Source organism: Coccomyxa subellipsoidea (assembly GCF_000258705.1).
Source record: "Coccomyxa subellipsoidea C-169, whole genome shotgun sequence".
Taxonomy (NCBI): domain Eukaryota; kingdom Viridiplantae; phylum Chlorophyta; class Trebouxiophyceae; family Coccomyxaceae; genus Coccomyxa; species Coccomyxa subellipsoidea.
The window spans coordinates 3376400-3388436 of record NW_005178041.1 but is presented as its reverse complement, the minus strand read 5'-3'; the positions used below and the strand labels follow the sequence as shown (position 1 = coordinate 3388436).

Below are 12037 nucleotides of genomic sequence, written 5' to 3'. Positions count from 1 at the left end.
GCTTCGACCTGATCGATCCTTGTCGGTATCTTCTCGGGAGTTGGTTTTGGCCTCCGTGACTGGAGCGCTTGTTTGAGACGAAGGGCACAGTCCAAGACTCGAACAATCTGTATTCTTATATGGATCGGCCTTAAATGACTATAAATGACAGGATTTGACACATGGATTTATCTTGCACTGTCAAGCTGACACAGTGTGCTCACAACTGCTGTGACAGCCCCTTCCCAGCGCACATGAAGCAACCGATTGTCTCCCCACATACACAGGCTCAAATCAATACCCCAAAATTCCCAATTTTCATAGTTCAGAGAAAACCAAGCCCCAGGTGGGCCGCTCTTTTCAAGAGCCCAAGAAAAGTCTGACACGCAGCTCTAGCTGCGGCTGTAAAACACAATTCAAGATCAATCAATACATGAAGTCCAATCACCTGGGCATATCTTCCGCCAGTTGACAGGCTGCCTTGCATCAGGGGTACCATAGTAAGTCTGGCAAATTTATTGGGCAACGAACCAATTGGATCAATAGGGGCCGTGGAGGATAGGAAATAAGGCCAAAGGAATCTTGGATCAGGATTTGGCCACAATGGCAGGATAATCCAGGGAGACAAGGAAATATGCTCGACAGTGCAACCACAAAGGCGCTGCCAATCACACTCTGTGTGCCATTGAGACCTGGAGATTTGATCAAATTGATCTCGTCAGGGGACTGCCCATCATCTGGATGTCAAGGCTTCGCAACCAGCTGCATGTCAGCTGGCCATGGAGCTCACTAATCCGGCAAAGGTATCCTGTATATCAATCAATGCTGTGGGGGCGGGCCAAGGGATTGAGTACAATACATATGCCCCTGCACATGCATGGAATTTCCAGTGGGATTTCAGGCATGTGCGACGAATACCACAATGCATCCATGCCAATCATAAATTCCCTCATGCACGCTTTTCAACGACATAAGGGAATGGGATGGTTGCAGGGAATAATCTCCGGGACTAGTCAAATAAGATTACCGGGATGAGGCATGCACGGCACCAGAGGGCTGTGGAAATAAATTACTGTATACATGGCATCTATATAAGGTCAAGAAAAAAAGGGCCATCAACCCAAGCTCGTCTGCTACCAATACACAGGGACATGCAGGACAGGACAGGGACAGGCCGCAAAATACTTCCTGGCTTCAAAGTTTCTCAAATAGGTGGCCACTCGGCAACCAAAACAGTGGGCATCTGAGGCTGTGCCTCTTCATTTTCTTCCAGCCCAGCCCGACTGGAATAAGGGCGGTTCCAAAACGTAGCAGACGGGCGAGGCAAACAATACGCAGGAGCCCGCGCGTCTCTGCGGTGCCCTGGCACCTGAACATTGCCTGCAACCAGATATGGCTAGTGCGACATGCAATAATGAAACGCATGCGGGGGATCCAAATGATCCAATAGGCTAAGGGAATAACAGCAGGTGCGCGAGCAGTGCCAATAGATGGAATGGAATAATTAGCCTCCCAATAGGTACCAGACTCTGCGAAATATTATTGCATGCCTCCATCTCTGCGAGGCAAAACGAGCTCTCCAATGACAGCTTCGGCACAGATACCAAATCCCGCCTTCCGGGAAAATTCAAGACCATGAATACACTTCAGCTGAAGCTACAAAGCAACCGCGTGCCCTGAGTCGCCTGTTGTAATGACCGCTCAACTCAAAAGGAGTACTGTCTCGCCATGACCGAGACCTGGCGCACGACAAAAGAAAAAGGCATCTGCACAAAAGCCTAATACAAAGCCGGAAAAGAGCGGTGTCGCATCATTGCAGAGTGCTGGCTCTCAGCAGGGACAGGGGACCAATCACTGCATGCAAGCAAGGGCCAGTAATTGTCGGCCCTTGGAACCCACCGATACCAACCCACAACATTAGGGCACCGCCCTCAATGCCTCACTTGCCTCAGGTGCGATAATCCTCCATCTGATGGCAGGCATCTCTGCTCACAAAGCAGGCGAGGCTTAAATACCCGCATCAGTCGCCGGAAAAAATTGTGCCCGACCTCATCTGCCGAGGCCTCTGTCAGCGCAGCAGTCCAGATCTGATCCTCCAATTTTCAGCACTGATCTTCAAGTAGTGTAGGTTCCGTACAGAAAACCTCCCCTGTTCCAAGGGCACATTATGCGCTTCCAACATGCCGACAGACTGGTACAAGGGAGGAGGCTTGGTGCAGGAGTGCAGCTCAGGCCTTGGGCTCAGTTGCTGGCGCAGCTTCCTCCTGCCTGGCAGCTTCCTCCTGCTCGGCAGCTTCCAGAGCCTTGGCAGCTTCCAGGGCATCCGTGGCTGGATTTTTCTCGACAGGCGCCGATGGATCCGAGCTCACTGGCAGCTCATCGGTGTGAACCTCCTGCAGTCATCACAAGTACTTTTTTGAATGGAAAATTGCTTCTCTGACCTCATCGGCACTGCAGAGACTCCTTAGCGCGGTGAGATCCCCCGCGTTCTATTGAATGGCAAACGATTGGCAAACAAATGGCAGTGCCAGCAAGTGTTCATGGCCTGCATGACGCTCACATTGTGCAGCACCGCTCAGAATATCTCTCTTCCCCTCCTCAGACAAAATGGTTAGAAAGCACACAGCCCCCCACAAACTATCACTCCATGACAGGCGCGGACACAAGGGCGTGCAATGCCCATGAGCAAAATGAGACATGAATCAAGGCAGTGCACCCACCGTGACATGGGAGGCAGTGCCGCCGTTCACGAAGGGGGAGGTGTCCTGCTCTCTGATGAGAGGTAGGGTCCCTGAGCTGGGCATGGAGTCGGAGTAGCCAGCGGTGTTGCCCTGTCACAAAATACCACCTGTCAGCGACCTGCTGCCGCATTTGGTGAGACTCTGAGTCGGACCAAAATCCGAGCATCATCACCAGATCAATCATTCACGATTGAGGCAGCTCAAGACCGTATATGGCGCTTTGGTCACGACATCAAAAGATGTCTAAATCTATATGTGAGCCATCTGCACAGATACCTCGAAATAAACCCAGTGTGATCTTGTCCTCTTGGCAGCACGGCCAAAACAGCGGCTATCACCCCGAGCAACACCATTGATGATTAGTTCAGAGCCGTCGTCAAAAATCTTACCAAGGGCGTATGCTCCTAACAGGACCATCAGAAGCATAGCTCCCATTGCACGAGTCTGGCAGTGCTGAGCACCACTTATTTTTGAAGGGGGCACTGCACAAATAGAGGCATGAGTGCGCACTTGGTAGAAGTTGAAGCCAGAGGCTGACTTGGAGGAGTTGGTGCTGTGGCCCAGGGTGGAGGATGAGTCATCCGAGTGCGCCGCACGGTCCAGCGGCGACACAAATGACTGCGCCGAGGCCGCACGCTTTGGACGGTTGTTCGGCTGAGGCGGCAGCGCCTGATCAGGCACAGATACCACAGCAAAATTAGCTGCCAGTGTCACTAAACATCCACACCACTTCACCAAGGGATACCTTTAAAATCTACTGCTGAAGCATGAGGAAAGCGTGGCAGAGGTAATGACACTCTCTGTGGCCTTGTGAGCATGCCAGCATAATCCTGCGTCTACTGCTTGAGAAGCAACTAAGGCATGAGCAGAGCATGCCAGAAGTAGGCAGACTCTTCCAAGCTGGGTGAGCATGGCAAGTGTAAGCGGGTACAGTATAGCCAGTGCGGTAAGCTACCTCTAGGCATAGAGCAGAGAGACAAGCGTGCAGAAAGGCAACGCTTGGACGCTTGCCATGGTTGCCCACAGTGGAACAAAGAGAAGGTAAGTGTGGCTGACCTGCAGGACGGCCACAAGCTCCTTGGCGCTCGGGCGCTCCTCCACGTTGGTGCGCATGCAGATGTCCAGCAGATCCGCCACTTCCTGTGTGCACTCCTCGCCCACGCTGCACATTGGGCCAACCCATCTCAGGACCGCTCGACTTGACCTCAAAATTTTCCCATTGGATGCACACACTCCCTCATAAGTAATGTACTCCCTCATAAATCCCTCTCCAGAACGCACTCTTTGGTGCCACAGAGCTCCACTAGAACGTCAAGTGCACCCCTGAGCTGCCTGACGAGGACTGCTAATGACAGGAAGCCATTTGACCGTTAAAAATAAATTACATACCCGCTGCCAGGCACACAGGTGAAGGACAAGGGAGTAAAAGTTGTCAACTGAAGAGTGAAAGGTGGACGGATTCTCACCGCAGCTCGCGCAGCTTGCCGCGGCGGGGGATTTCGCCGGTGACGAGCTCCCAAAGGAGCACGCCGAAGGAGAAGATGTCGGCATGCTCATTGCACTTGCCTCCGGTCAGCAGCTCGGGGGCAGCGTACGCGAATGTGCCCATGCCGTTGAGGTTGCTGATGTGCGTGTTCTGCACCATCTGCGCCAGACCCACATCCGCGATCTTGGCCTTGCCCTCCCTGTGCATTTACATACTCCAAGTCAGTGTCCCCTCCTTCTGCACCGGAAAAGTTTTTGTCCCCTCCTTCCACCCCACGGAAGACAGCTCAGAACCAAACTCTATGTTTGGCATGTTGTGATTGTTGAATGGAGCCAGAGCCGGTCTCACAACGAAGAGTAGAACGCACTCTGGCTGTAAAAAGTAGATCGCCACCTATATGCAAGCTCACAGCACATCCTCGCAAGGAAGAACTTTTGATTGTGGTTGTCAAGTAAGTTGCACAGGAGGTGGTCAAGAGGGTGTTCCTAGGTGCGCGCATACCTTGTGAGGAGCACGTTGCCGGACTTGATATCCAGGTGGGCAATGCGGTTGTTGTGCAGGTAGGACAGGCCACGCGCGACGTCCAACCCGATGTCCAGACCGCTGCACAACAAACACAACTTCAAACCACACCTCAAATTTCCATCACACTTTCTTCCCATGCAGAGCCCCCGCTCCACACATCCCCCCCGCAAACTTAAAGAAAACAGTCATAATTGTTACTACATGCTTTGAGGCAAGAGGCAAGGTGCGTCTGCACACAAGCTGCACTTTAAGGCTGCCACAAACCTAGACAACAATTAGCCCGGCGAAATGAACGCTGTTGACGCTGCAGACAAGATAGCGCACAAATCGACTCACCCCTCGCTCCAGACGAGCTGGCCGGAGCGGATGAGGTCAGAAACACTGCCGCCCTCCATCAGCTCGCACACCAGCATGGTGCTGCCAGGCGCCACGCATGCTCCCTACACATGCACACATGCAAGTTCAAAACCACCGTCAAATCTAACAGAGCACTCCTAATCAGTGTGTCGCAAGCATTGATTCATAGCATGTCATGGACCAGGCGAGCATCTGTAGAGCAGACGTGATATCTCGGGACAAGGAATAGAAGCGTGCAGCTCCAAGCATGTCAAAACCGCCCATCTTGCGGCTCGGTCAGCAGCAGATGTACCTCTTCACACTCAGGCCGATGGCCAATCGGTACAGGAAAACACGACATACAAAGGAGGCAAAAAAGGCTGCACGGAAGTAAGAGCGCACCAGGAACTGGACAACGTTAGTGGAGCGGCACTCCTTAAGGATGGCGATTTCGCGCAGGAAGCGGATATCATTGCGCGCGTCGTGCTGCTTCAGCTGCTTCACTGCCACTTGCTGATAATCGTTCCATTGCGCCTTGTAGACCTGTTGTACAATCCAGGAGGAATATTAAGCGCGCTTGCCACACCCTGCTGATGTGCCTTACCGACGATGGTGAGCTTGATCTCCCACAATGTGTTTCTCAGCGCTCTCCATTGCTATCAAATGTAATGCATTCTTATAAATGTGGACGTAGCATCAGGCATGATGTCGGTGCCTGGTGCAACGACACACAGACACCAGAAAACAGTGCATCCGGTTACTCATCATAAATTCTGGGGTCAAATTCAGCAGCCACTGTAAGCTATGGATCGCTGTCCATTGCATGGGCAGCGCAGGGTTTGTCCCTTAAAGAAGCCAGGTTGACTGGTGCACGAGCGACACTAGAATAAATCCCCCACCTTGCCGAAGCCGCCGGAGCCGATCTCCCAGTCGCTGCCGTCTGGGTGCTTGCAGATGACGATCTCACTCGGCTTGATCTCCCACGAGGATGAGGGCACCACCTCTGGCAGACTCGACGCCGCGCTGAGCTGCCTATTGCATCACCGCGCACAGCTTGACTCAGTGGCATGTCAACCCAGCGCTTCGGCAGAAATGAATGCCAGAAGCAAGGTCAGTGCCAGAAGTCTTGACCCCTTTACAGTAGCTCCCGCGCATGGCACTTCAACAATATAGATCATGCGAACCAGAAGACTGCCAATTATGTTGGCCCCTTCACGTCAGCTCCCTCTGCAACGTGACCCCAGGATCCACTGATAGCAACAGTACTGCCAATTAGTTTGGAAGGCTGACGTCACAGAGGGGTACTTGTGCGCCCCAGTATGCAAAAAAAAGAAAAAGCAGCTCTTATGTCCCTTGGGAACACAGCATGGCCACCCAGACAGATTCCTTGCGAGACTTCACAGTTACCGCTTCTTAGCACCTGGTTTGCTGGGCGCCTAGCAGCATCGCAAACACCACCAACCTTCCAGCTTGGGGCCCCAAACAACAACAGGCAGGCGGCATCCTCATTGACCTTCATGCACAAGTGCTCACCTGGAGGCCTTGCGGCCGGAGATGAGGCCGACGGTCTCTGAGGAGCCGTTGGTGCCATTGGTGCCGTTGGAGTGTGCCGTGCTGCCATTGGCGGGAGGCATGCCGGCCACAATCTTGCCGCCGCTGCCGTGCTCGTCATCCTTGGACCTGCACCAAGAGCCACCACTGCTAAGTTGACCTCCAGAGCACAGCACGCACAGCTGGAAACGAAGAGCAGTAAAACGGCGAGGCATTTGTTTTCGGAGGAGAGCAGTCAGCTAGAGTAGACCCAGTCAAGAACTGAGCTAGAAAGATATAGGAAGTGCCAGGAGCACAGCGCTCTACCACAGATCGGTGCTAAATTGATGTAGGGAGATGGCGTGGCAGAGGGCAAGCAGGAAAGCCTGTGCAGGGTGCTCACCCGTCGCCGTACTGCTTGTCCATGTAGGCCTGCAGCACATCCTGGCCCCAGGGCCTCTCCAGCAGGCCCTCTGCCTTCTTGTCCTCTTCCTTCTGTTCAGCGCATGCATTCACGACTCATGGCTGTGACTGAGAACACGAGAGGCTGACAAGCGAGCTACAGATTAGTCTAAACATGTGCAACACCACATGCGAGCCCAATACTGATAGATGTTAAGATCAACAGGTTACCACAGCTGGTGTGCACGGACCCCAATTGAGCTCGTGATCAAACAGCCATGCACGTCCATTCACGCACAAGGGTCGGGCAAAAAGGTGGGAGTGCTTTTCATATGGCTGAGGCAGCTGTGCAAACCTTCTTTGTACGGCGCCTTTGTAGCAGGATATACAGACCCCAGCAGAGAGGGATGTGCAGCAGAACAAACGCTACTGCACATGGAATGCCTGCACCACAGACAGAGTGAACGTCAGCATTTATATGCATTTATATGCTCAATAGCAGACAAAACCAGTTATACAGGTATATGCAGGAATCTGCACCCTTATGTGGCAGCCAGCACACCATATCGAGATTATTTCACATCTGCCACCGCTGCTTTTGAGCCGGAAGAGGATTCAGGACATACAGATGGCCTTTGGGTGCAAACTCACCGATGGCAAGGGCCAGCTTCCTGTTGACCCCAGCAGAAGCTGAGGACGCGCTCCCAACACCGGGAGGGGGGATGTACGACAGCGACTCTCCTGCAAAGCCAATGAACACCTGCCTTTCAGTACGCAAGCACCATCACCTGCCAAATCACACGTTGAAGCCAGCGCTCCTGTCTCAATATGTGCCTCCCATATAAGAAAATTGTCAAGCAACACAGAGCACATCCTCTGACTCTTCAAAGGGCTGTCCTGCAGCCACGACAAATTGCAGCACCGCCTGTAGCAATATCACTCCCACTTCAATTCAAAAAGGCATGGATGTCACAATGCTAGACAGCAACTGGATTTAAATCCAAGGCGCAGCCTGTGAGCAAGCATTCGCACCGGTGGTGAGACAGGTGTCCCAGGCGGAGTCATTCCGGCCGAGGCCTTCGCGGTGCAGCACAGGGGTGATGCAAGTGTCCTCCACCACGTAACACCAGGGCAGCTCCGAGGGGGTGGTGCGGATGCAGCTGCCGTTAGTCACGCTGTAGGCGACGCCGTCAGCCGCCGTGTAGTTGTACACCGGCTGGCAGTTGCAGTAGTTCACCGTCTTGGCTGCAGCAGGCCGGGAGCACACAAACAACACTCAGTACCTGGTCCACTGTCTTGACTGAGGCAGATAAGAAGCACACGGACAGGGACCTATGGTAAGTTCACAGCATTGGCTGCAGCAGGACGTGAGCACATAAGCAGGCTTCAGTAGCAGTGGGAGGCAACATGCAACCCAAGACTTGAGAGAGACGAGGCGTGATAAATTTAGAAAATCCTGTTCCTGCAATGCGAAAGACTAGAATGTGTCCCATGCGCGACTTATCAGGCGCATGTGCAAAAGCAACCAGAGATAAGTCCTGTTCCCTTTTTGGATCAATGCCTACTGTGGGTGAACAGGCTCATGCTTCGCCTGGCATTCAGAGAGAAAGTCTTGTTAATGACATGAGCAGGGTATGGGCTCACATGTGTCCATGGTGTGGTTGGAGGTGACATTGGCGCAGTTGTCGTAGTACAGGCCGCTCTGGTCTGCGATCGGCTGGTGCGAGCAGGTGTTCTTATCCACATAGCACCAGGGACCCGCCGATTTGATGCCTGGTGTCCCGCACGTGCCGTTGAAGTAAGACGTCTGGTTTGAGCCGGGCGTGGTGTAATTCCAGTTGGCCAGGCACTGGCAGCCGGTGGGCGTCTCAGGGCGAGGCAGCGCCGGTCCCGTGGGGAGAGTGGCAGATGCCTGCCGGATGTCATACTCCGTGCCTGTTTTGACATCAAGGCAGCACACTCAGCATCGCATTTCGACCAGTTATAAGTTTGAAATGTAAATCACTACCTTGTGCAGATAAAGTGACACAACGACGACTCCCTGAAACCCATCATCCTACTCATACATGTGGAGCATCTGACTTGCAATGCAGGCAATCCAACGCCGAGAGAAGCCCACCCATTTATACTCGAATGATTCGAGACGAGCTTGCAGATGTCAGAAAAAGAAAAACAAGGAATCAGACCTCTGCAGATGTCATAGGCCTGGCCATTGGGCTTCTTGGGGGGAGGCTGCGAGCAGCTCTTCTCCACAACCAGGCACCAGGGGGGGATGTTGACGTCGTCCTGGATGCAGCCGCCGTCCGACTTGAACACGGTCCCATTCACAGTGGTGTAGTTGTAGGAGGACATGCAGCTGCAGTAGTTGATGGTTTTCTCTGCAAGTCGGCAGATATTCTGCAGTCAGACACTTTCCATGCAAGCAGGCAGATATTCTGCAGTCAGGCACCCATCATCTCCCCAACCCGACTGAAGCATGCATCAGGCTGGGTATATATAGACTGGTCCCCAATCAAAGCAGCACCAGGAGAGCATCTCTATTGTCAAGAGCAAGAGCAAGCTGTTGCACAGGCATTCTTTAAGCGCAATCATGCTTCTGCTTTCAAGCTGTCGCATGCCGCCATGCTACACAATTCATGCTTGATGACGGTGCAAGGCTAATGCAGTGCATTGCTAAGCAAGCTTCCCTCAGCACACCTGCATCAATGGTAGTGTTCATGCCGGGGTCCATGCAGGCATCCCAGGCAGCCGACACCTGCCCGTTGTTGCTGAGGAAGGGCTTGTGCTGGCAGGTCATAGGGTTGACATAGCACCTGCGGTAGAGCCACAGGATGCTTTATTATTGTGATTTCCACGAAGATATAAGTCCTGGGACGGCTGACATCCCCACATCCCAGCTCTCACGATCTGTCCCCAAGCACGCCAGACTCCTCCAGCATGCTCTTCAATTTTGCCCGCATCCAAAGAACGAGTTTGGCAGTGTTGTCTGCAGGAATCAGTCTGTGCATGCACGGAAGACCAGGTTGCAAATTGTGACCAGATGTTCTTGTTCTTATACAGAACTCACCAGTCTGTGTTCCAGTCACCATCAGGATTGGCACACGTCCCATTGACAGTGAATTTGGTACCCTTGGTTGACGTGTACGTCCATATAGGCAGGCATTCGCAACCTGCAGTTGAGTCAAGTCGGTCAATGGCAAGGTTTCTGGTACGATCAACTAGGTAGTACAAGATCAAGCACCATTTACCAACCTAAACCAACTACCAGATGCGAAATCAGCTAAGCTTGTCAAGAATGTGTCAGTCAGCCGCCCTTCCTTACCTGTATGGGGTCCCTGTGCTGGGACCCATCTCTGATAGGCAGCATCGTGCGCCTGCAACAGATCCCTGCGGTGCACGATGAACACACTACATCAGTGGCATTTGTGGCAACAGAACGCCGCAATTGTACAGCCCATGCCTCCAAGAATGATGCTTGGAACCATCCTCGCTCAATCCCTAGAAAGTGCAGAAATAGAAAAGCAAACAGACCGATCGCGATGGTGCACGGCTGCTTGTGAATCTAAATCAGACGCCCCCAGACATCTCCTGGCGATCAAGGAGCAGCCCACCTGGACAACCGACCGTAGACACCTTGTACGAAGAGTACGCTGAAGAGAACCAGCGCAAGCCTTGCCGCGCCGGTCTGCTCCATCTTAGATCCTCACTTGACTCCCGGCACCCTCACTGTGAAATCTCTCCAGTTAACTCCAACCTGCAGAATACTTATCCTGGGCTGAGGGCAATCAAGAACGCGGCGCTCTTTACCGGCCCCACATCCACCGGCACTGAGGGCCTTCCTCAAGTCTTGAAGCCCTCGAACAAGAACAAACAAGCGCTATTTGTACCTTGGCGAGGTCCAAAGCAAGAACCCAAAGTCACCGCGTGAATTTCAGCGAATAGATTTCTCCGTACTTCGGAGTCTCGCCGTTCGATAATTCCCGACCCCCGGGCTACCGTGTCGTCATCACCAACACGGTCAAAGATTTGGAGGGATCTATGGTGTGACAGGATTATTCTTATTATTAATATTATTACATGGCAGGATGGCCTGTAGTAAACTTTGTGGCCTTTTGGTACGGGAGAAAGCGCGCAACCAGAAGTGAGAAAGCTGTATCTCACCATTGGTTGCTTGAATTTCAGAGAAACTGGCCTATAGCTACTTTTGCGCACTATTGCAATTTGCATGCGGACTGTGCATGCATGCACTGAGCAGGCATGCCACTCAGTGCCAGGCTGGCATGATGTCAGCACCCAGGGGCGCCCCTCAGGCTTGCCTCCGAGACAACAGTTGGTTTTAACAGTGCAGCCATGTGATCACTGTCATGACTGGCGTATGCATGATCATATCACTGCATGCCAGGGTTTGACAGGGATCCTAGAAAAAGCTCAGGCTAGCCCCTAAGTAGAGCAAGGGCCGGCGAGGATGAAGGCCCCGGCCACTGCAGCTGTAGTAGCTAAAATATTGGGGCGGGGCATGCCAGGAATTGCAGGGATGCGCATCCCTGCAATTCCTAAGTTTTCCCACCGGGGAAATGCAGGTATTACTTTGTATACGGTCTCTAAATTGACTGAAATGTCTGGGGTGTCCCTGAGGCACAGCCATGTGGCTTTGGGGCGTTATAGCAATTGCGTTGCCCTGACGCCATTCCGCCCGACTCACTTTTCCTGGGGCTGCCCTAACCTTGCCCCTAGCCCTGAAACAATATGGCCAATCCCTCCAGAAACGCTGGGGGCTGTCAAACCCTGCTGCATGTATGCAGTGATTGGTTCTCGGTGCCGGTGTTTCTCGCCAAATATTTTCACAATTTGATAGTGCTGCAGCGGCACTGATTCGTTCACCATCGCCTCATGGCGCCATGCAGCGCGTGTGGCCTCTCCTCTCGATGAGGATCATTCTTAAGAAGCAAAAATCCACTCCATTTGGTTGCAAGACCCGTTTCAGATCTATTTCAGGTTGAAACAGATATGTGCTAGCTGTGCAGCGGCAAGAACATTC

At 52.8% G+C, this 12037-nt stretch overlaps 1 protein-coding gene across 1 annotated transcript; it reads right to left on the bottom strand.

Moving 5' to 3' along the window:
- Positions 1–1508: 1508 nt before the first annotated feature.
- COCSUDRAFT_64721 (kinase-like protein) lies at positions 1509–10350 on the bottom strand (the record flags this gene model as incomplete). The annotated part of the gene is made up of 18 exons (XM_005651408.1): positions 1509–2372; positions 2700–2810; positions 3231–3389; positions 3777–3882; positions 4187–4405; positions 4708–4809; positions 5068–5171; positions 5470–5610; positions 5967–6099; positions 6601–6747; positions 7001–7092; positions 7355–7443; positions 7651–7740; positions 8032–8244; positions 8644–8934; positions 9186–9377; positions 9697–9812; positions 10322–10350. The coding sequence occupies 18 exons, from the start codon at positions 10348–10350 to the stop codon at positions 2208–2210; spliced, it is 2499 nt and encodes an 832-aa protein (XP_005651465.1). The 3' UTR covers positions 1509–2207.
- Between the last annotated feature and the right edge of the window lie 1687 nt (positions 10351–12037).